The 24,474-nt window shown below is 41.3% G+C and overlaps 1 protein-coding gene across 1 annotated transcript in view; it reads left to right on the forward strand.

Annotated features, from left to right (window-relative positions):
- The window catches only part of SPATA16 (spermatogenesis associated 16), an 81,431-nt gene that overhangs the window by 37,703 nt on the left and 19,254 nt on the right, over positions 1-24,474 (forward strand). Inside the window, 4 exon segments of the mRNA XM_062005291.1 lie at positions 2,420-2,504; positions 16,112-16,259; positions 18,755-18,901; positions 19,138-19,250. Of these exon segments, the coding sequence (XP_061861275.1) occupies positions 2,420-2,504; positions 16,112-16,259; positions 18,755-18,901; positions 19,138-19,250 (493 nt within the window).

A 24,474-nucleotide genomic window follows, 5' to 3' on the forward strand; every position in this document is an offset into this window, starting at 1 on the left:
GGAACTGAGAACTAAAATTGGGATGGAGGCCCTCAAAAGGGTCAGAGGGCTTTTATGTATGTGCCTCACCATTCCTGATGTAATGCACAGCAATATGGGAGAAATCTAGTGGGGATAAAAGCAGATGTTGAAAAACTAAACACGAATGCTGGAAATGTAAGTGTGCTTCTGATTATTTAAATAAGAACAAATTAAGAAGGAAGGATAAAGAGGAAAGGCATTTGTCTGGAGTGCAGCAATGCCTGGAGACCTCTACCACAATCAGAGCAACACTGTGCTGAGCACACTGCAAAGAATTAGCAAAAGATTGCACCAGGAAGACTCACACATCAAATAAATCAGGCAAATATGATCCTCTGCATTTTACAGCTGATGCTGAGAAACAGAGAAAGATTATTTGTCTTAGAATCAATTGCACATTTGTCCAGGGCTCTGTGCACATGTCCACTTTTGAAAGCAATGCCATGCTGGGAGAAGAAAGCATTAGTTGCCACCAAGAAGTGAGAGATCATGAATTGGATGTCACATTGTGGTGTCAGTGGGATGGATCCTCCCTTCACCAGGGTGGCAAAGCACACTGTGGTGTCTCTGTCTCGACCTGTGGCAGTGCTCCCGCAGCGATGGGATGATGCCTGGGGTTAAGGATTTGCTGGTTTTCATCTTCGAAATAGCAACTGGGGCATGATATATCTGCAGGATCACATGTTGTAAATGACTGCTTGCAAATGTCCTTCCACTCCAAAGAAGAGGCTTTAGTGCTTGAGAGTAGCTCTACATTTAGATTGAAAGACCCTTCTTTCTAACGAGGTGGCTGCAGGAGGCCATCACCACTCACATACACTGCTGGGGCCCAGCTATTGCCATTGCCATGGGAGCTGGAACTTTGCAAACCACCTCCAGTAGACCAAAGGTACAGAACAATGTGACACATTCATTCAAGGTCTTCCCTCAGTTTTGTGCCATGTGGTTAGTTCCCTTTTGCACATCAGGACACAGTGGAAGTCTTTCCTCAAAACCATCACCAAGTCAAGCAGGCAAAGCTGGATCCTTCACTCACCTTCTCTGCTTCATCCACAGGATCCAGATGTCATTCCTGCAATATTAAACCGTGGCACCATTTGGAGTCAATGAGAGTTTTGCCAATGATTTTCAAGGCAATGAGGATTTCATCCTTTGTTCCTTCTGTGCCGGCTGGGCTAACGATGTTCAATTAGAAACTGCTCTTTGTTCCAGTGCAGTCGAGAGGATTTTTGCCAATAATTTGAATGAGCGTTGGATGCAGCTTACAGCTAAATCCAGTTCTTATACAGACATCCAGAGATCCCACTAAATTGCTTTTCTCCCAGTGAAATTAATGGGAGCTGTATGAGAACATCTATGGGAAGATTTACTTCCTGTTTGTAAGAATATGTTACCTCTTGATACTGGGCCTGCTTTGAAATGTTTATTGTTAAATCCATGTATTTTTGGTTATATCTCATTAAGAACATAATACAGCCTTGGAAAGTACATTCTGAAAGGGTATTACAACAGGATTGGGATTTCTGTTTGTGAGACACTTTTAACTAGGGGGAAATTTCAAATTCAATTTACAGTAATGTCAAACCACAATTAATATATAGGCAATGATAAGGGAAACATGCAGAAGTACACACTGATAGCACTACATCAACAAATAAACTTTGGGTGCTAGTAATTAGGTACACAAGATTATTATATGTTTAATTGACTAAAGTGACAATTTGGAATTACATCTAGTCACATTTAATTGGATTTGGAATCTCTAGAGGAAAGGAAACAGAGAGCAGTGTGGAGAGGAAGCCATAAAAGCAAACTGATTTTCTAAAGTCTGTTAAGACTCTGCATTAATATCTATTGCACAATAGTTTTTTAATATCCCTCAGTCTAGAAAGAGTAATGCAATGATTGTCACAGACAGTGGGAGTACTAAAGCATACTCAATTAGATAGCAAGATAGCTGATTACTTTTAGTTTGGGGGTTTTTTGTAAGATGTAGTGTAATCAAAAGCGAACTATGTCAGAGTTGGCCATAGACAAGTAATGTAAAGCTACAGGATGTTGTATATGTTGATGCTGTCCTAGAAGAAATGTATTTTACATATATTTCACCCACAAATACTTTAAAGCAAAAAAGGAAAAGATAGTCATTAAATATTTGCTCAGAGTAAGATACGGAAAAGCTATTAAGAGAAAATGTAGAGTTGTTTGCTTGCAGACAGTTTAGCTAGCTAAAAAAATGTTTTCTCATGCTTGTCTTAAAGTTGGACAAAGACTGAGAGTTCTATATAATCTTTTGATACAGACTTTATGTTAAACTCTTCTAATATTACCTCCTTTAAATATTGCTATATCCATCCTTCTCTCCATGTACACTCATGTATTCTGCTTTTGTCATCAGGAGCACCATGATTGCTGACTATATATACTGGCTGACAGAAGGCACTGAGCAGCATACAAGCAAGCTCATCAAACTGTATTGGCAGGTAAAAATTGATAGCCCAATGAGGGAGGAAGTGCCTATCTCACTATTAAGACCAAAATGAAGGATTACTGCTTAAAAGACTGCCGACAAAGGTAGCTCTTGGGCATATCAATCAACAGGACACTATATAGTACTACTGTATTTATAATGAAGTAGATTTTCTTGGACTAATTTTAAGGGCAAAATTCAAGGTTGTTAACCCTTGACTCATACTTCAATTTTATGGACTGCTATAAAATTTAATTCTGGATACTGTATAGTCCCCTAAGCTATTTTTTTGTGAAGTCTTCCTACCTCAGTGACACTTCCCTTTTGCAATTTGCATGATACTAATCCTCTGACACCTTTCCAAACTCTTCAACCGGAAGGGGAGGAAAAAATGACCGTAACGAATGGTCTCAGAGGAAGCTAAAGTGTTCTGTGAAGGATGGCTTGGTAGGACCCCCGTCTACAAAGATTACTTATGTAGGGAGTAGACCATTGACTTCAATGAGACTCATCTCTTGGGTGATATCTATTTGAGATGGCAGTTCAGCCACATCAGCACAAATGTAAGTTTAAGGATACCCCCTTCTGCTCTGAGGAGAACTCTCATACAAAATGGAAGGTAAATGTATGCTAGATTTTTTTGCTGGGGAAGGCTTATCACTGCCAGGGCCTTCATCCCTCGGGTTTCAATGCCACCAAAGTGCATTTCAGAGGGGGTCTAGCACTTGGGCCTCAGGCAGTGGAAGACCCTTCTGCCTCCCAGAGTGGACCTGGTCCTCTAGGTCTCTGCGTCTGTAGAAGAAATTTAATGACACTAGGAACAATCTATGTCCCTCATGATAAAATCTTCAAGCCTGATTGTAATCCCATTTATTTTGGGTTTATTCTATGAGAACATCTGTGTCATCTGTACTTTATGCGAAGTGGTGCAAAATATGTCTGTCATAAGCAGAGTAATAACAATCAGAATCTGGTCTTTTATCTTCACTCACATGGTAAATGCTTCCTTTTAAAAACTATTATTAGTTGCATTCTTATTGGTAAAATGGAATAAATCTCAGTCCTGGGAGCTGCCGTATTTCAGTACTGCTGTGAGTGCAAAGTGCATCTCATTCAGAGAATTACCCACTGGGCTAGTGTTTGCAGTGCCTGTGAACTTTCTTATATGCTTTCCAGCAGAGAATTTCTTCTGTACAGAACAGTTTGATTTTTTTTCCCCACTGGGTCAGACTCGTTTAAAATCTGGAGTTCACAAACAGGTTTTATGAAGGGGTCATTTCTTCGAATGGAATGTCTTTTTTTGTCTCTTAGCACTGATATCCATTGAGTTCCCTTCTTGATGTCATGGACATGTAGCTTCAAAGAATAATGCTTTAAAGGAGGAGCCATCATAGCTGTCCTCTTCCCCAGGGGTTCAGGCTGTTCTGTTATTTAGCAGGGCTGAAAAAGTGGCCTGAAGGACGTGATTCATCACAGTGCCTCCTCATAGAGTCTAAACTAGAAGCTATGGTTGGGCTAAGATAGGAACAGACTGGAACAGAAGTGGAGCTGCTGATTGACTTCCAGCCATTACCATCATCTTCTAGACAGCAAGGGCCAAGGGATGTTGGCGGTGGTAGGACTCTGGTTCATCTCTGCATCACTCCAGAGCACACAGCTCATTTATCTTCCTGCGTGTTCATGCGTGGGCCTTCCTGGACTCCCGTGGTACCCAGAGGCACCACCATGCTGTTTGTACCCATTCCCACTCCTTCTCCACCTTTCTCCTGAACATGAGTCGCTGTCACCTTTGTCTGCAGAAACTTTGAAATGTCAGTAGAGATCTAACCATTTGTCGGATCCCCCACCGTGCTGGATTTTCACTGGGAGACAGAGATTGCTTTGCAATTGCGTGCCTTTTGTGTGCGTGCCTTAGCGTGGGCTGGGCTGTAGATTCAGCGGTATCTATATGCTGACACGTGCTCAGTAGAGGCAGCTGGGTGCCCAGTCCCACTCCCACTCAAGTTAATAGCTAGCATTTAAGAAATGCTGTTCATGAAGATATATCCCCAGCACCAGTAACAACCTTTTCCTTCCTGAGCTGATGAGTTCCGTGCGCTCAGCATCAGGGGTGACTTCAATGTCATTAGCACTCACAGCAACAATTATGCGGGATGATGTAGCATGTGACACTGGGACTTTCCACCACAGAGACACCAAGCAGAGGTAATATAATCTTTTTTATTAATATTCTCTCTATTTCACGGTGTAAAGCTGAAAATAACTTGTCACGACTGTACAGGCTCATGTGCCTTTGTAACCAAAGCAACAGCTATTGATGCACGCTCTTCTTGCTAACTACTCCTCTGCCCCAGAACTCGCTAGCGTTGGCTTGCCACCATGAGCAAAGTTTGCTGAGGAGAAAGGGAATAGATGGTGAAAAGGGGGGGAGGGGGAGTTGTTTTTTACTTCTGTGAAGAAAGGTTTTCTAGATTAGATCAGTCCCTCTTTGCTTTGATCAGTGGGTCACATGTATAATCTTCTGGTGTGTCATTGACTACTTTTGTTTCTTCTTTTTGTTATTCTCTTAACTGCTTGAAAAGGCTTTTCCTCCTCACAGCCTGTCTTCTGCTTCTTTCATGGCTTCAAAACAATTGTACAGACCAGTCGAATCCTTCAGCTGACATCTTTACTGCAAAAAATACAGGCCCTTAATTCACATATGCAAAGCTTTTTATTATTTATCCTACTTCTAAATCATTGGGTTTTTTCTCTCCTGATTTATTCCTTATGCTCGGAGCAGTCTTTATCTTGTATCTCCTTTGGTTTTATTTTCCTGATTTTGGTTTTATACTTCCCTTTGAACTTCTTCTATCCTTGACATCAATTGCCAGGAGTCTTCTTTCTTCAAAACTCTTCTTAAAACATCCTCAAATCGCTCTCCTCCTCATTATTAACTTTTACACACTACTCCAGCAGTAACCTGTTCCATGTGACTATGTACCTCCTCTTAGGCACTCTACAAGGTTTGCACTGTCAGATTAAGGCCAGATGGGCTCACATCCATAAATTATCTGACTTCCTGCATAAAAACACCATGGAACTGTACCCTTACCTTCCTGCATTGGTGCCAAAGCAGGAAAGCAGAGACTCGTTTTGAGGAAGTTATCCAACCTCCACTTCAACATTTTAATAATTGAATATTTACCATAACCCATCTAATAGATGATTTGTTGCATGGTTGTCCCCTGTTGTTCCCTCAGTTTACAAACTGGGATCTTACTTGTCCAGTCCAAACTTCCAGCAAATTGTACTACACTTTCATCTCTGAAAGCTTAAAGATCCTTTAGTACTTGCTACCTTCTCCCTGTAGATGTACCTATGGATCATGATCAAGGTAACTTTAAATATTCTTTTTGATTAGCTTTTTGATTAGCTTTCTTTGATTATCCCCTTTAAAGTAAATCATCTATTTCTGGATCTTCTGTACAGTGATATGTAATATCTAATGCCCTGTGTTGGTTTTGAATATTAATACCCACCTTCCATTCTACTCTGAGATAAAGGTATAATGCTGATTAGAGGTGAAAAAGTAATTTGCAATGGATAATATTATTCAGTAAGTTGGGCTTTTTCCTTTGTTCAAATATTTTATTCCGTGGATTGAAAATACATGTTCCAAGTTAACATATAATCAAATGGATGAGCTTTTTTTCATAACCCACTACAGAATATGCACTGGGTGATTTGTGTATTTGCCATTAGATTAAAAATAGGCGAGTTAAATAGAGTTCATCACAATAAATAATAATGTGAAAGTTATTAAATGCATTATGGTAGATATCTTCAGAGTTGTAGCAGCAAGACACAGTTTAAACTTATCGCTGTAGTCAGTTAAGCTCCCTGGCATTTACTGTCACCAGTGGAATTTCTCAGTTGGTAATAGGAAAACAAACAGCCTTGAAATGTTTCATCCCATAGAAACATCCCCTTCTCCAAACGGTCCCATTTTACTCAATGCATTTATAACCTATTTCCATGGGATAAAAATATAAGCTGGATGTTTCATTCTGTGAGTAAAAATGTATCACATCTATACTTCAATGTCAAAAATGCCCAATGTCAAACACGAACTTTGCAAATATCTTGAAAGTCACAACCTGATTTCGCCAATACCTGGCACAGAAATATTAGTATAAGGTGCCTTTATTGCATGGTTTATAAACATCTCAAGCTTAGCTCATTAGCACTCTACAAATTTAATTGCTTTTATTATTCCATTGTGACAACCACGTGGTCTATTTTATACTAAAGGTTCAGCTCTAGCATCCATTATGTGCTTACATCCAAAGCCACTCCCATCTAGCCAAAGCCTTACAGTAAGTGCCGCTGCACCAGCAATGTGTGTGTTACACAATCACAACCCCAGGAAGGTATTTCAAAGCTTGTAGGGTCATACTTGTACATTTCCACAACCATCTGTACAAAATGCCTTAATTCCATAATGTAGCCAATCTGTACCTGCTACAGCTCAAAGGGAGGTTTTTCATCTGCAGTGGAGTAAACTGGACTTTTAGCTTTAATTCCAGTTCAACGCCAGTGTTTTGGCCAAGGCTGTAGCTGCTCGTAGCATATTGAGAATACTGTTTCTGTGACTGCTGCACACAGAAATCACGAGCTTGTGTTTCTGGGAACAGTTCTGTCAGCTAAACTCAGCATCACAGCGAAAGCTTCCAGTAGCACATGCATTGGCTGATGTGGAGGTTTGGGTATTCACACATCTGTTTTGCTCCCTCATTGCTGTTATGAACATCAGGTGCTTCCATTTCAAAACTCTGGGCTGTTGCAAGCCCAGAGCAATACACACATCACACAATAAAGCAAATGATAACTCAGCCCTGCAAGGTGGCTGAACACCTACAGTGCAGCGATCAGCGCTGTCAGCTCCTTTAGAGCTCAGCTTTGTCTCACACCATGCGGGGTGATGATCCAAAGGCAAGAAAGTTGAAGGAAAAAGCTCTTGGTAGCCAAACCTCTTCTGCAGTCTCAGCCAGAGCCGAGGCTCGTCAGCAGTGCTGCGTGCTCATGCTTGACCCGTGTACCGCTATAAAACATGAGGTTTCCAACCTGGCAACAGCAGGGATGTTTTGCAATCCTCCTAATGGAATGACTGATAGGAGCTGACAAGCAGCCTCTCTGGCCACCATATCACTGAGAAAATGTATTTCTTGTTAATTCCTGAGGCTATTTTAGCAGATCATGCTGTGCCACACCTCGCTGCAGAAAAGACCCTTTTTTAATCCAATCTGGGGGGAAATCTCATTGAGGCCAATGACTGTTGTGTGTGCAGGCAGAAGTGCCTAAAATGCATAAGTCTGTATTGTTCCAGAGGTCTGTGAAGCTTATTGCTGCTTTAAGAATTAATTTCTAATTTTCTCATGTCAGAAAAGAAATAACCTTTCTCTTACCTTCATAAAAAACAGTAGGTCATCCTCCTCCCTCGGTATCTATGGCCATTTGGAAGGACTACACTTGCCTTGAAGCACTGGGCTTTTCATTTTCCGGTGGAAAATTGGGATGTAATGATTTTCTTCATCCCACCTGTTTAAAGAAGAAAAATACTTTTTTGGCTCATAAGCAGGAAGATTAGTTCATTCTAATGACATTGCAGTAGTATCCAGATGATCCCAGTGCAGCTTCTGAGCAGTTTGTCTGTGTTCTCATTGCAACATGGCTGAAGCAACTTGTAAAAATTACTTACGTGTTTTTCAGGACAGAATGGGCCTCTCCCCATGTATGCCATTTTAGAGATTTAGGCCAGCCTGGCTTTAGAATACACTCTTTGTAAGACATAACTGTCAGCTGCAAAAAATCAGCTTTATTCTTCTCTCAGCTACACTAGTAAAAATATGGAGTAATTGAAAACTGGATTGAGAAGGCAAATAACATAACAGAGAGTTTCTATCATGTTGATACTGATTTGGGAGCTTTTTATTGCTGTTGTTATTGCTGTTATTTCCATTCCAGAAACAATTCTACATGCACAAAACCAAGGAATTTAACATTTTTCTTGTATTCATTTTTCTTTAATAATACCTACCTCCGCATATTATCTATTTCTATTGTTCTGGTACCTGATCATTCATGGCAGAATAATTGTTGCTTGAATCATACTTATATCATAGAATGTTTTGAGTCGGAAAGGACCTCAAAGAATATCTAGTTCCAATTCTAGTTCCATAAGCAGGGTCACCTTCCACTAGCCCAGGTTACTCAGAGCCCCATCCAATCTGCCCTTGAACATTTCCAGGGATGGGGCAGCCACAGTTTCTCTGGGCGATGTGTCCTTGTGCCTCATCACCCTCACAGTAAAGAACTTCTTCCTAATACCTCATCTAAATCTCTCCTCTTTCTATGTCAAGCTATTACCCCTTTTCCCATCACTACATGCCCTTGTAAAGAGCCCCTCTCCAGCTTTCTTGTCGGTCCCTTTAGGTACTGGAAGGCTGCTCCAAGGTCTCCCTGGAGCCTCCTCACTCCAACAGGTCCGTGTCCTTCTAATGTTGAGGGCCCCAAGCTGGACCTAATACTCCAGGCTGGGTCTTGGGAGAGCAGAGCAGAGATGGAGGATCTCCTCCCTTGACCTGCTGGCCACACTTCTTTAGATACAGCCCAAGATACAGTTGGCTTTCTGGGCCGCAAATGTACATGGCTGGGTCATGTTGAACTTCTCATCAATCAACACCCCCAAAGCCTTCTCCTCAGGGTTGCTCTCAATCCCTTCTCTGCTTAGCCTGTATTTGTGTTTGGCATTGCCCCTACCTATGTGCAAGACTTTGCAGTTGGCCTTGTTGAGTGCCATGAGGTTTGCACGGGGCCACCTCTCCAGCCTGTCAAGTCCCTCTGGATGGCAACCCATCACCTCAGCGTGTCAACCACACCACACAGCTCAGTGTCATTGAGAAGCTTGCTGCAGGGAAACAATTGGTCCCATTGTCCATCTCACATATTTACATGTTGAGAGAAGTTATTAGCTTAAATGTCACAATTATTAAAACAGATGGATTAATTGTCTCAAATTTCAGGAAAGATGGATTTATTCAACACCTGAATATACGAAGCAACACACACCTTATTGTAGTTGGTAACTGTTGAAATCCCAATATGAAGCAAAATACCAACCAAATCAGGATTTTAACTGTTAACAGAGGCCCATAAATCATGTCTCAAAAACGTTCAATAGGAACAACCTGTCCAGCAAAGCTCCAGACCATTAAAAAACCCTACAGGGCAGCTCAAAAGTAATGTGCATATTTCACAAGTAGACTTTTCAATTCATTCTGGCTTTTACTGAGTCTCAAAGAAGAGCTTTAAGATTTATAAAAGAAACCTGAGAAATCAGTGTAGAAAACCAGCCATTTTGTGCTGTTGTCAGGCCCTTATTGTTCCCTCAAGTTGCAAAGGTCCTTAAGAAGTTACACATTCATTATAGTCTCCCCTTTCTTTGTATATCATCCTCTTTCTTCAGGGAGATGAAGCTACAAGCAGGAGTTTGTGCTGTTCCCAGGATCATTACTGGTTATGTGGCTTTCCATCTGCACATCTGCTCTTGAAGAACTACAGAGGACATCACACAAAAAGAGATAAAGTCACTTTTCAGAAACATCTCTATATACAGTCAACTTGTCTTCTACTAAATTAGCAGCCATTCAGCCACATAAAGTAGTTTGCTATTGCAATGACTCAGGCATGATTTTTCGCTGCCCCTTTGAACAGTGCTGTCCATTTTGCAGGCTAACCACATCAGTCACCATCCCTGGCTGTCTGATTCATCTCTTCACATTTAAGTCAAGTTCCCATGTTAAGCTCAGTGCTAGGAAGGACTGACATCTCCTTCAGTTAGTTTCTGCATTTTAGTTTCCTTTTCTAGGTTTGGGGTTTTTTTCTCTTTTTGGAGCTAAAGCCCTGAAAACTGCCTACAGCAAGTATCCTGCCTTTCTCTCAGGAGTATTTCCTTGCCAGGGTCACTCCCTGTCTCTCAAGCACTTGCGTGAATCACCAGATGGATGGAGCATCCAGGTGTTGACCAGTGGGTTCTGACTACATTCACATAAAGCATTCAGTGATGCTCAACCTTTAACTCCGCCTGTCTGAGTTAAGATATGTCTCTGAGCCCAGGCTACCAAAGCTGTTCAGCTGAACACAGTTTATAAGCCCTTTCACAAAAAAAAAAAAACCCCTCGTGCTTAAACTGTGACCCGTTCCTGACATAGCGGAGCTGACCCATCACCTGCTCAGGGCTTGTGATGACAAAAGGCTTCTCCCAGCACTAGAAGAGCCACCCTGCTGCTCAGGGCAGCCACGGTGAATTGCATCATTGGAATCAGGGTATTTCTCACCATGAAAACTTTTATCCTTAAGAAAGGGGCAATTTTAACAAAACTGGTTAAAACCTGTGGTTTTGGCCAGTAGCTTCATGTAGAGGATAACTGTCCCATTCACAGCTGGGCCAGGGTGACGGGGCCCAGGCCAGGGACCAGCTCCTCAGGGATGCACGGAGCCAGAGCTCCTGCCTTGTACAGACCTCAGGGTAGCTATCAATGGCAATAAACTATTCCAAGCAGTAACAGGGACTCACCTCCTCAATGCTCTGCATCAGCTTTGCAAAGCAAAAGTAGCCTCTGTTTCATCAGTCTTAGATTCACTTCATCATAGCAAAGAAACACTAAAATCCTTCATATTTACCCCTGTGCTGTGATGAAAGAATAAGATCCCGAGTTGGTTAGCAAGAGATACAAGAGCTGGGGACTCCTGTGGCACTCCCTATACACGAGTTTGTCAGATCAGAGGACAGGACCTTCCTTGGCTAGGCCTTCCCTAAACTAGAGTTCCATTTCCCCATTTGTGCTCAGCCCCCACTTGCCCACCTGCCAGCATCGTGGACAGGGAGTTTCAAGAGCTGCCTGCAGCCTTTTCCATACTCTATGCATAATTCCGGGGTTTTTTTTTCTTTAATGACTAGTGATCTCTTTGGAAGGATATAAAGCATGGATTTCTTTTCTCCCAAAACATAAAGAGATACTTACTAGAGTATCAAACAGATCTTGAAGCTGAAGGTAACCCATCTGCAATACCTCTGGCTCTGCCTTTCAGAAGTCAGCAGAATATACAGATCTGTCGCTGTGGTGCTCTGCAAATCCGCTTTCAAAATACACTGCACACAAAATAACTTGCAGAGACTTAAATACATTAATAACTTAAGAACCTAAATAAGCTGATATTTGATGTGACCTACATTAATGGAGAGGCATTACATGGTAGATAAGCAGAAAGTTCTCGTCTATTGTATAGTACATGATTTATTCATACCATAAACATATTGAGAAAAGAATATTCCCTGGCATTCTGTCTACTTATTTTTCCTGCAGAAAAAAAAATATATATACAAAAATTATGTAAGAAGATCATGCTGGTGAGAAGATATTCATATCACAACAGCAGCAGACTTAAACTGCCAGATACTTCTTTATGGCTGGAAAGATATAGAGAAAAGCGCATGAGTTGCACCACAGTGCACCCGTAATTCTAACTTCCAGCCTAAGAGTGGAAGCAGTTCATAGAAGAGGCTAATGGCTTTACCCTGACTGATATCATTCCATTAATAAAAAATCATCAATAAAAGCATCAATTCCTGCTGTACTGTAAATGAGACAGGGGCTGAGCGTGCACTGCAGCTGCAAGATAAGGCACTAGAAAGATAACCAAATTTTTGGCTAATTCTAGATGTCAAGATAATTGGATTTTCCAAATGAAACCTTTCTGTAGTTAAAGAGGATTAAGGTTAGGGACTGTAGCAGGGAAAGCTACTGTCACCATTACAAAGACATTTTTTCTATAGTGCTATTTTTCTTCTATGTCTGCTCTAAGTAGGCAAAATGGCAAGAGCTACATAAAAATACTGAAAAGTAGTTCTATCATTTGCCATCAGAAGTTGGCATGGGAAGGCTTTGCTTCTTGTGTATCTACCTATTCATTTTGTGAGCTCTTAACAGAATTGTAGTGGATGTTGAAGAGATAATATAAGATTGTTCAGGCTAAAAATCAAGTTGTATTAAAAGTTCTGTGAAATGTAACATTACTAGACAGAGTAGAATGTAAGGGTATTGCAGACCCAAGGTGCTCAGAGGAGTATGTGGTGTTTGGTCAAATATATATTTAAATCCTTGATCAAAACAAGTTTTGTTGCTTAGGATGTCTTTTGGCTTTTTAATTGTCATGATAGCAATGTACATCCCTCAAACCTTGTAAAAGCTCGTGTTTCATGAAGGAACTAATTGGTATTTTAATAGAAGCACTGACAATATAAATACCCCTTGAAACACACTGTCTCCAGATGGTTTCTCTGCAGACTTTCTCTGATTCCTTACACTTCCAAAACAGGGATATAAACCTCCTGACATAACAGAGCATGAGTCAGTAGCATAACTACAAAAAGAAATATTCCTTATCATCAGATTACTCTGCAGGCTCTTCTTGAGCAAGTTCTTGCATCTTTGCTGTAGCAATAGATTTTGTCCTCTGTGGAAGTGAACCACCAAATTCAGTTGACTCATGTGAATGATAGCCTTTACATCACTGTACATTGCTAGAGGAGCTCTTTCTTATAGTTTAAGGTCATCTCAAGGACTTCACCCTTTCTACCTCTGCTAGAATTGCAGGCTCAAGTGTAGCATCATATGATGAGATATTGCTGCAGAGCTCACTTGAAAGATGTGCAAAAACCATCATCTTTTATCATCTTTATCAGTTTAGCAGATGCCCCCATACTCATAAAAGAACCTGAAATTTTTTCCACTACGAAGCCAGAACAGCAACATCCTCCCCGAGGTATCCGAGAGGACATTGCAGAAAGGACCCTTCAGATGCAAAGACACCAAAACACCTGCAAATGGGAAAAAACAGTTGTCCTGTCCTCTCTGCAAGGACTCTCTTGAAAGTCTACTGAAGCCTTTGCAATCTTTCCACAGTGTGACTACACCTTCAGTAGCTCAACAACATACAGCAAGACAGATGATGTTTTGTAGGTATCTCTGTTTCCTGGACACATTGCCAGATATTAATCCATGGGTATGGACTTCAGTGCATAAAGGCTTAAGCAGAGAAATCCTTAAGGATTACATCATATAAAGTTCTCTCCTCCAAAGTTTTTATGGGTTGAAGTTTTATATCCTTAAAGACTTTACCCTATAAAAATCCATGAGGATAATAAAACAAATAGCATCTATGTCCAGGGTCAGTAGCTTCAGGGGGGGGAAAGTGCTCTTGGGTAATAATAATACCCTCAGTAGCAGTATTGACCAGAAACTACAGATCTGTTCTTTTCTCCATTGGCTGACATTTTACCACTATTGCCCTCTGAGCTAGTCACTATTTGCATGCTGTGCACAGGAGCCAGGGGTACATGGCAATGCAGAGATATTCTAAGTGTGACTGTGAGCTGTACTTGAGGAGAATAAAGCCAAAAGCAAACTTTGCAGGCAGAATGCAGAACTTCCCTGGTCCAGCCGCTCGTGTTTTCGTCTCCCTGCCTCACTCCATGTATCTTAAATCTCAACTGTATGGATACACCCCAAAACACATGCACATGCTCATATTAATCTGGATGAGGAAATGGCTGCCAAGCTATAGAAAATAAGCAGAATACCCAGCATCTCACAGAAAATAAGGCTGACCTTATTCTGTGGCTATATTTACACATGAAATTCAGTAAAACTCAAATGAGTAGGCCCTACTCTTTTAAAAATGTACCTTGGAAAGCTAAATTGGTACCATTGTTTTGCTACTGATCCTCTAAGTGCCCTGAACAACAAGATAAAGTCCATAGAAATATGAGGTCCTAAAATCACTCTCCTATAAATCTGTGCCGACCAGTAAGTATTCCCTCAGGGAGGAGTGGGCACAGATCCATTCATGGTCCCCCAAGCTCTTGGCAGAAGGACACACTTGCTATTTTCTGGTCTGATACCTCCAAATCTGTGGCACTAACCGTGGATAACACGGCTGTGCCTGTGGAAAGCTGGAACTGCTCCTCACCAGGAGGGAACATTATTACAGCCCCAGGTGGTCACAATACTATTACACACATTTGAGGCTTGCTAATTTTCTAGGGCTAAGTACTGGCCACTCCAGACTGCTGCCATCTCAGTAAATGCAGGATAATAGGCTGACTAAATACAGTGATGGAAAATATAAACAAATCCCCAGTGATGCCCTCAACACCCAGGCAGAGTATTCAGTGTGAGAGCACTCAGGATACACATGTGGCAGGCCATCCCAGTTTCTGCTCAAAACAATTAGAGCAGTCCTATGGTATTTCTGCACACCTCACACCAAAAATCAGGATGGAAATAAATTGCCGTAAGATCACAGCAGAAGACCTGTTGTCTAAGGTCATTAAACAGAAGAACATAGAAACTTAACTAATTGGCACCCTCAGCCTTCCCTTCTGGGTCGGTGGGAGCAATTGCCAGCCAAACAAATGACTCACGAAGCCACACTGTGTCTTGGATAATTTTACACGAATTGTAGAGTGGAGCACAAAAGTGAGGACTTGACAGTAAAACACCAAGCTAGTCCCATAATGATACCTCTGTGAATCACTTCAGTGTATGAGGTGATCTGGGAGATTCAGACACTATGTTAAAAGTAGATATATCTTTTCCCCTTGTGCTTTTCTGACCATCTCTATTAACTTCGTGTTACCATTGTCACTGTTAACCATGTTTACGCTTTTCCCAAGATACAGTAATGCAGCCTTGCAGTTCCACCAGTCTCCAGAAAGGACCACTCACATCAAGACAAAATCTTTGTTAGCAACAGATGCAGCCAATTCAGTGCTGGCCCATGGTCCCACCCAAACTCCAACCCAGCAGCTCAGCCTCCCTTGCACTGATTGATAAGAGCTCTGAGCAAGGCAGTTTCCAGGCTGGTAGTTCCTCCTGGCAGTTCCAGCACCAGTTCATTGGGGTCCACCGAGTGTGAAATCCAGCTCTCTGCATAAGACCAGCACAATGCATCATTTGAGTCATTTTTAAAGGATGACAAGGTTCATAAGCTTTGTGTTGCCCTGCGCACAGGAGTGAATTTTACTTAATGCAAACGGTGTTTAAATGCAATATTTTAAGACTAATATTCCGTATAGGCACAGTGTCTGATTCATGCCAACCCAAGGGGTGCTATGAATGCTTAGGATTGTTTAACCAGCTCCCAAGGACTGAATAAAACCCTCAGATGAAAGATGTGACCTTCAGAGAGCATGGTATCACTTTTTCTTTTCATCTAAAAGATAATTTATTTAATACTTCTCTCCCCATTGAAGACATAGGCTCACTGCACCGAAAACTGTTTACAAATGTTCTTTCTCCATTAAACTGATTTTCTGAGTATAGATAGGCTTTTTTTTTTCTGGAACTAATTTAAATTCCCTTCTAATTAATATTCAAGACCAAAATATGTTATCTTTGCATGACTGTGCAATTATTAAAGGGAAAATATCATCTGTGAAAGTAATTATTTTACTTCTTTTTTTTTTTAACTAGCCCTTAACCAACATGAAATGTGTCATTTCTGTGCCTTTTTCAGGCTATGATTGAAGAAGCCATCACTACAGAAGTGTCTTTTTCAGTGATGTACACACCGTTTGTGCAGGAAGTTAAGGCTGACAAAATAAACAAGATAAAGGACATGTTTGCTCAAAAGCACCCTGATTACGCGGAGTATATATATACAGGTAACGGCAGATTTCACATGCTTTTAAGCACGTGGACAACACTTCTGTGTGGCTCACTTAAAAAGGGAGTCCAGAGCTTGAGCTCAAGACATTCCTATACTTCTTGGAAGAATTCTGAGATTTGCTCTATGATTGTACATGGTTTGGGTAATCAAATCAGTACTAGGTGGAGTACGCTGCAGATCCCTATAAAGATGATTTTTCTCCATAAAGCCCCACGTTTCCCTTGTTGAATTTCACTATTGCAACTTTTTTCTAAAGGTACATCTGCAATGTCCTGTGGTGACAGCAAGACCCAAGTGCATTCCCATCACTGTGGGTTTCCATCGGTCACCAATGGTCATCCCAGCAGCAGGGCCTTTGTTTTTCAAAAATATCCTTCCTACTACCAGCACTAATGCACTGACCACAACCTTTGAGAGCACCTCAGCTTGGGAATGGGAATACATCGCCAGGGTTCCTTCAGCATGTCAGAAGACAAGTAGGATCCAGAGTGAACAAGGGCTTTGCAGAGCCATTGTCACCTGCTGGCAGAGTGAACTCAAATAACATCTCCTGGAGTAAACAGATGCTTCAGTTCTGGTGACCACAACCTTATTTCAAGAGGAATGGGCATGATGTTCAGGCAAAAGAGAGGCAGGGGGATAAAAGGCAATTCTTATTGGCATTAAAAGGAGCATAAAATAAAACTCCTTGAATCTGATTTTTAAAAAGCCATTCACATTTCACATTATCCTCTCAATTTGTTGCAAGGGTGACACTTTCAGGAGCACATATGCAGAAAAAGTGTGCCAGTCTAGACTGAACACAGTTTGTGTTCATAAATCACCGAGTCCAAAAGTGTCAGTGGTCATTTTATTACTGCTCCCAATAAAGAAAAGGAGAAAGGGGAAAAAAAAGGGGGGGTGGGGAATAAAAGATCCCAGTCCTATAGTACTTTAGTCAATTGGAAAACAGATTGAATAGACCCAGTTCTGCCTTCAAATATGTTTACAAAAATCTATCAGTTAGAAGAATTGTTTCAATTTTACACAAGTTTCTCTGGAGCTTCTGGGATCACTGAAGTTTCTGAGAATGAAATAGAATAGATAGACAAGAAAAAACTATATGGGTAGCAGTATTTTGAGAGCACAGTGGTGAGAGAGGTCTCATGCAGGCAGGATCTCCTCCGACCAACCTCCTTCCTGTCCTGGAAGCCCTCTCAGACACAGCAGAGGCAGCTCCTTTTCCTAGACTTGATGCTGAGATAACTCACAACGCTGTTAGCTGAAGCCAACCGAAGCTGTAAGGGTTGCTCAACTTATCTATTCAGATCTGACCTAAAATCACACTTCCCACCAAAAACAACCATCACAAGCAGTAAGTTTGGCTCATTGTCGGTGCGGTACCACTGAGCAGTCAACCTGCAGGTCTGTATCTCACATAGGTGAAATTAAAAATATGAGCTAAGCCCCATTTTAACAGTGGGTGTGAAATACCAGACATCTCACGAACGTGTTATTTTAAATAACCTTCCCATTCTGTAACAATCATCCATCCAATTTTAGCCCAAGTTCTGCTGGAGTGTAAGGACTGAATTGATTTCAAAGTTTTCCTCATTGCCAAGGAAAAGGAGCAGACACACATTTAAATACAAGTCCACAATGCAGTTGGTTGCAAAATTGAGAATCTATCAGAAACAGAATATGCTGCAAAGGAAGTATCTGGTCCACTCGCTTTGATTTATATAGGGGTAAGTCCGGAGAGCTCTGAGTGGGTTCTCCATTTGTCACTGTGATCACATAGCCTGGCATCTTAAAAGCAGAGCTCGCTGAAAACAGAGCACTCCTTTGTGAAAAGTGACACTGACATTCAATCTAGGTTTATTTTTTGCAGGGGAAGGCGAGGGAGGAAAGGACTGGTCTGGTTCCCTAAGCAAAGGTGGTTTATACAATTGCTCTGAGCATCTGTCCTCACTGAGGTCAGGGCAGACCGACTCAGCTGATACACAGGTTTTTTGGCAGCAGCAGTCACAAACTCTGGACAAGCCACAGAAAAGGCTGTCACATGTCAGCTGAGTGAATCAGAAAGGTCATGCAAGAAGCCTGGGATTCTGGTGATGATGATGGGAAAGCACAAATGTGTAGGATATCAAACCTAGCAAGTTCCAGGGAACAACAAAACAGCTTCTTTTGCAGTTAAAAGATGAGGATGTTATGTTTCTGCAGTGTTGAGTTATTAATGCTTTGGAGGATCATCATTGAAAAGTACATAAATGGAAAGAACATGTTTTGTCTTATGCATCAGCAAAATTCAAGCTGTTGTTGCAAAAGGTTGCAAAGTCTGGAATTTCAAAACCCAGTTGCAGCTGGCTGGGTTGGTTTGATCACCTTTGTTTTGGCAAGCTTTCTGGATTACATTTCACTCCTCCTTATACTTCCATTTTCCTCCAAAAAAGTAACTTCCCTTACAACTGAAACGTGACAGTGGAAATGTTTTTCATTTCTGTATTCCAGATCCTCATGGATTCCACATCTTGCCACAGACAACAGAGTGGCCATCTCTGTCTCCCCAGAAGTATTTACTGACTCTGGGTTTCAGAAGCAAACCTATTGGAAAAATCTTGGAAAGGTGGTCAAGCAAAAGACTGCCAATCTTTTCAGGTAGGCCAGCTTGCTTAATAGCTGGGAGAGCTCAGCAGTGGCCTCTGTGATCCTTGCAATATGAGAAAGGGCAGGGGGGTTTTCAGGACCCATTCCTCTGGGTTGGCAGCCCTGTCTTTCCAGACAGCTCTACCCATCTTCTTCTTTCCTCCAGGTTACCTGTCATCTTGCTAGATCCTCTATGGAAAATGTGTAAGAGTAAACACGGTCTGTGGGTTTGTGATTTTATTTCCTAGAGCGGACAACACCTTACAGTCCTCTCACCGACAAAGAAGCCAACACATTTTGGGATAACACTGGGAAAAAAATCATGCCAGTAATAGATTTTATAAGAAGCACCAAATTAACTGTGAGTATAAGAATCCTTTTCTGACGTGTAGTGTGTGTGGTGGTAGAAGCCTGTGCCTGTGTGAATGAGATGTGCTTTCTGGTGGGTAATTCGTTCTGCACATGCTCCTCCCGTGTCCAGAAATGCTCGCTGAAATGCATTAGGAACAGAGTTCAAATGGGTTTTAGAGACTTATTTAAAGTAGCCCTAATTATTTAACAGTGTACTCAGTATATTTAAAATCACTTTGCATGCAATTTTCTCAAATCTTTATGGCCTATTACACTATATCTCTACTTCACATCACCACCACAACTACTTCCTATATTTAACGCCCATAGTATACTACACATATCACCAGGATCACTATCGAGAGTTAATAATTGCTACTTGGAGCATTTCTAGTGATTTAGATCCTGATCCCTGTGTAGTGAAGTATGTGAAATAACCTTCAAATCTGCTAGAACCACATTGAAGGTATATTAGTTAATTCTACTCCATACCTTCTGCAATAACATACATAGCTTTTTAGCACCGTGGCTTTTGATTAGCACAAAAGGTCAAAAATCAAATTTGCATGTAGACTAGACTGTTTTAATGCAATTCTTAAATTATTCTCCTGAAAATAAGTGGAAGAAGCCTCTCCTCCCCAATTTCTAAATGCTAATGTTAACGCTTTTTCCCTAGCAATAGCAGGGTTTTTTGTTTTCTGTATGTTGAAGGAATCAGAGCCATTTCCTCATCAGGGGTTTCTTAGCAAATCACAGGATTTATATTCTTAGGTTTTGATACCAGATAGGAGGTTGACAAAAACTGGTACTTAGCAACCCCTAGCAAGAGAGAAACATTAGCTAGATATTTGGAGAAGCTATATCTCCTTCACTCTCAGAGAGCAGCTGCTGAAACAACAGTAAGTGCTTGAACTCACATGCTTAGTGGGAGGTAAAGGTGTTTAGTGCTTTGCCAAAATGGGCACTCATAAAATATCCGCACCGGTGGGAGGCAAGTGGAGCAGGCTGAGAGCAGCCATCAGCTGCCTCTTTCCAGTTCTTTCCTGAAGCCATGTGTTAGGCTTTGGATGACCAAAAGCCTGAGTTATTGACATGCAGGCTAATAGAAATGGCATCTTTGGGAAAGGGAAGTATTGGTTATTTCTGTGTTACTTATAGAAGTATAAACAGACCTTGAGTTGGTTACTGGACACAGAATAAAACCCTGGTCTTCCTGAAAGCCCAAGTTAAAGTCCAATTTTAAAAAAACCAATAATAACTGACCCCCCTAATTCTCTCTGTAGGTGTAACACACAGTTTTTAGAGGTGAGGTTCCTCTACTGCAGTTATCCAGTTTTTAAAGAGTATCAGGAAGAGAAGAAACTTTGAAATGGGGTGTCTTTTGGATTCTGTAAATGAGTCTGGGGGAACAGGAACACATTGTTCAAGCAGAGATGTGTGGCATTTGGTATCCAGAGTAGAGGGAAAATAAAGCAGACTCAATCAAAGTGGTGTTTTAGGATTTCTCAAGCCAATCACCACTCTTTATATGAATTTACACCACCTCTACAAAGTAATATTTTGTACCAGCTCTAGACTTCAGCTCATGCATTTAAATATTCTTGCTGAAACAGAGGAGGGCTCCCAAAAACTACAGGGTAAAATCCCGACACCACTGAAGGCAGCAGCAAACTTGCCTTTTTTTCAAGGAGGTCAGCATAGCATCCCTGTGGTTGAGGCAAGGTCTACCCCAGTGCTACCTCCAGCAGCAATAAGAATGGGATAACAGGTCTGAACCGTGGTCCTATAGTGCATAACCAGCTACCAGTAGGTCAGCATGGGAGCTGTAATAGAGAGGAGGACCATCACAAGGCAGAAGAAATCATCACCGAGTTGAGGCAAACAGCTGCCATCTCCACATCCGTTATCAGTGGAAACACACTCACTTTCCCTTCAGCTTTCATAGAGTTGAATGATCCAGGCAAGACAGAACCTCTGACCCAAAGAGCACATGACAAAGCCAACTGTACCCGATAATACAGATAGGCACAGAGCCAGAACTCCTCTGTCACTGGTGATTAAAACCTCCTTATGGGCCTGGCAGAAATTTGGTCACTTTTGCTTCCTTGAAAGTATTCCAAAATTTCCTTCAAGCTAGAAATAAGATCCCATCGTACTTCCATCACACACACACTGAGTTAAAAACTTCTGCAAAACAAACTTCAGATACAGACTTTAGCTTTACAATTTACTGTAAGAAGATAAAAGACTGTATTTGATTTTTTAATAGAACAAAGATTCTTTTCTGCCCTCTTCTTCATTTGCAGATGCAAAAGTACAATCTGAAATGCTTGTCCTAATCGGCTTTTTTTCACAGAAACATCTCAGTGCTAAAGCAGAGCTTATTAAGCCGTAGCAACACCTAATCTAAGTCAATTCTGACACCTCAGTTTTGCAGCTACACAACCTAGAGTTAATGATATGATTTATACACACACCGCTGTTGGTTAGATGTGAAGTTAAAGGTTGAGAAAAAAACAGTGCCATTTCTACTAGCCCCCCTCCTTCATAAAGAACAGCCAGTCCCATTTAAATCCATGGGACATTTGTGTATTGTAAGGAAAGGAACATTTGAGCAATAATGTCGCAGTCTGGTCCCCAGGCAGCAGCATCTGCTGCTGGTGGGGAAATGCCCTCGTCTACTCAGAAACACATACCCATGGCACAAAGGTTATTTTATTTGCCTTAAAAATATATATGTCAGACCTTCAGCTACTCATATTCCAGCCAAGAGCACCAGCACTGACAAGTGGTTATTCTGTCAAGTGATTTCATGGGAGTAATTTCTGCTTCTTTGTACACACCAAGTTTGCCTTTCTCCTGCTATAATCCCATGTCAATGGCACATGACGCTACTTAACAGGAGAAACAGTGGCCAGAGGGACTCATTAGACTGCTCAGACTATAAAGGTGCACAAAAGCTACCGTATGATTCACAACATGATGTGAACATTTACGGATCTCACAGCTTTGTGGTCTATTTTTTAAGTAGAGAGGAAAGGCTTTACTACATCCAGATTTCAGCATACACATTTTCTGGAGGATACCAAGGGCATTAAAGAAACATTGTGATGGATTTTTTCCACTTGGTATTGCAATATACTACAGAGCTGCTTGCAAGGCATAACTTTGTTTAGATTTTGAGCTGGAAAACAACGGTAAAGACTCCACAATAGAAAAGAACTATTGGGGGGCATTCCAGACCTTTACAAAGTGGTGCTCTTAAAGCTGATGGTTATACATATCACTCATATTGGATATGATGAATCCTGCTTTCGATGCAGGCTGACCAACCACTTTGCTTTTCTTTAGCACTCAGCAATTAAACTTCATTTATAAATAGAAGTGGCATAAGGGATGAGTCCTTTCTTGAGTATAGAAAAAAGCAAAAAGTGGGGGTATCATCCCAAAATTCTCAATACATGAAAGGGCACATGATTCACTCCTCTCACATGCTCTCCAGATCTTTTTGGCAATGAAAGCCTGTCTTATCTTTGCTGCAGTGGTTAGTGCTGGGTATTTAGCAGCAGCAGGTCAGCTCCACCCAGAACAGGCTAATCTGCTTTTTGTAGGTGCTTTTTCATCCCAAGGTCAGAGGAACGAGGATGGCACAGGGATGATCCTTAGGCGTCAAGACCTTATTTCTCTCCTAGAAGGAAGGTCTTCAACGATACCTCTGGGAATAAATAACTTTTTTAAATAATCTATTTAAAGGGAATTCATGCAGCAATAAGTTTTCTGGGCAAAGCTATCTCCGGGGAGGACCCTCACCTCAAGCAAGTCCGCCCATTTTGAATACAAGTCCTTGAGAGAAAGTCCATCAATTGCTCATTTTAATTTTAATTCTTTAAATTCTCCTTGGAATACCAGACAATAGGGGTGAGGCCCATCCAGGAAGCAACAGCATCTTCATTTCATTATTTGTTGTCTCAACAAGTTACTGTCTTGCTAAGCAGGATGCGGCTGTGACTCCATATACTGCGCTTGGTGCTTCCTTTGCTACCTGATTCCTCAAACGTGATTCCTTTTCTCTTTGTTAAAGGAGCCAGCTCTTTTCCATCTCCATTTAGTTGTGTTCTTTACTTAACCTTCACTGTGCCTACCTGAGCTGGTTTCATCTTCGCTTGGTTGCCTGGCCACTTTATTATGCTTTTTTACTGCATCTTTGTAGCCCCTTGAATTCAGCTGTAGTTCATGTAATTCTCATCATGCGGTTCAGCTCCCCGTGGAATTTCTCCTCCTGCCAGCAGCAGTTATTTACTTTCTCTTTCTGCGTTTTTCATTGTCACTGAAACACTACCTCTGACAATGTTCAACCTCCTCTAATCCCTGCAAAAAAAACCCCCACTGTTGGTTATTTATTTATTTACTTCCATCCTACGATAAACTTAAATAGCATTGCTATGTCCACAGAGTGCATGTTGGCACAGATGCCCAATTTGTTTCCCATAGCTACGTGGCATGCTCTCATATTTTTCTGGAGAGTCAAGCAGAGAAAAAAATTGTTTGCTTTTTGCCTTTACTTTCTTAATCATCAGAGAAGCCCCCAACAGACACAGTGTGATGAGAGAGGATTTTTACCTCCTTTCTTCACTGATGACTCAATACACTCATTTTTTAGTGCTTAACACAAAAAGGTTTTGGGCAGATTTCAAGTATAGCAGGAAAAAAAACCTTTTGCTGCATCTAAAATGTTGTGAGACTATTTCATGGTGATAAGAGCTCTCTTTCTCTCTCATTAACTGATTGCTTCTCTTTATTTTAGTGCACACAGCTCTACCTGGGGACACAGCTATTTGGCTTTCAAACATCGATGATCAGGTGGAGATGGGGCTCCACTGTGTTCCTTGCCTTAGTGTCACACTAATATGACTGTGTCAGACTTACAATTTCACATATCAGAGATCACATCAATCTTATTTTCTTGCTGATGTCTCACACTGACACCAGGTTAGGACACCTCAGAAAAGGACGCTTCAAGTGATAAAAATAGTTTGCAAGAAGGTTGTCCTGGTCTCCCTTCTTAGAGGTAAGTCAATGGAAGTTCATGAGAAGATAGGACTGGAAGGACTCTCCTGGCTCCTCGTGTCAAATCACCTGCTATCTGACCATCTTTGAGTCACCTAATATCCTATTCATAAATTGAGTGAAACCCAGCTTAGAGTTTGCTAGGCTTTCTGCCCTTTCTGCTCTTC

This window comes from Colius striatus, chromosome 12, assembly GCF_028858725.1.
Source record: "Colius striatus isolate bColStr4 chromosome 12, bColStr4.1.hap1, whole genome shotgun sequence".
In the NCBI taxonomy this organism is placed as follows: domain Eukaryota; kingdom Metazoa; phylum Chordata; class Aves; order Coliiformes; family Coliidae; genus Colius; species Colius striatus.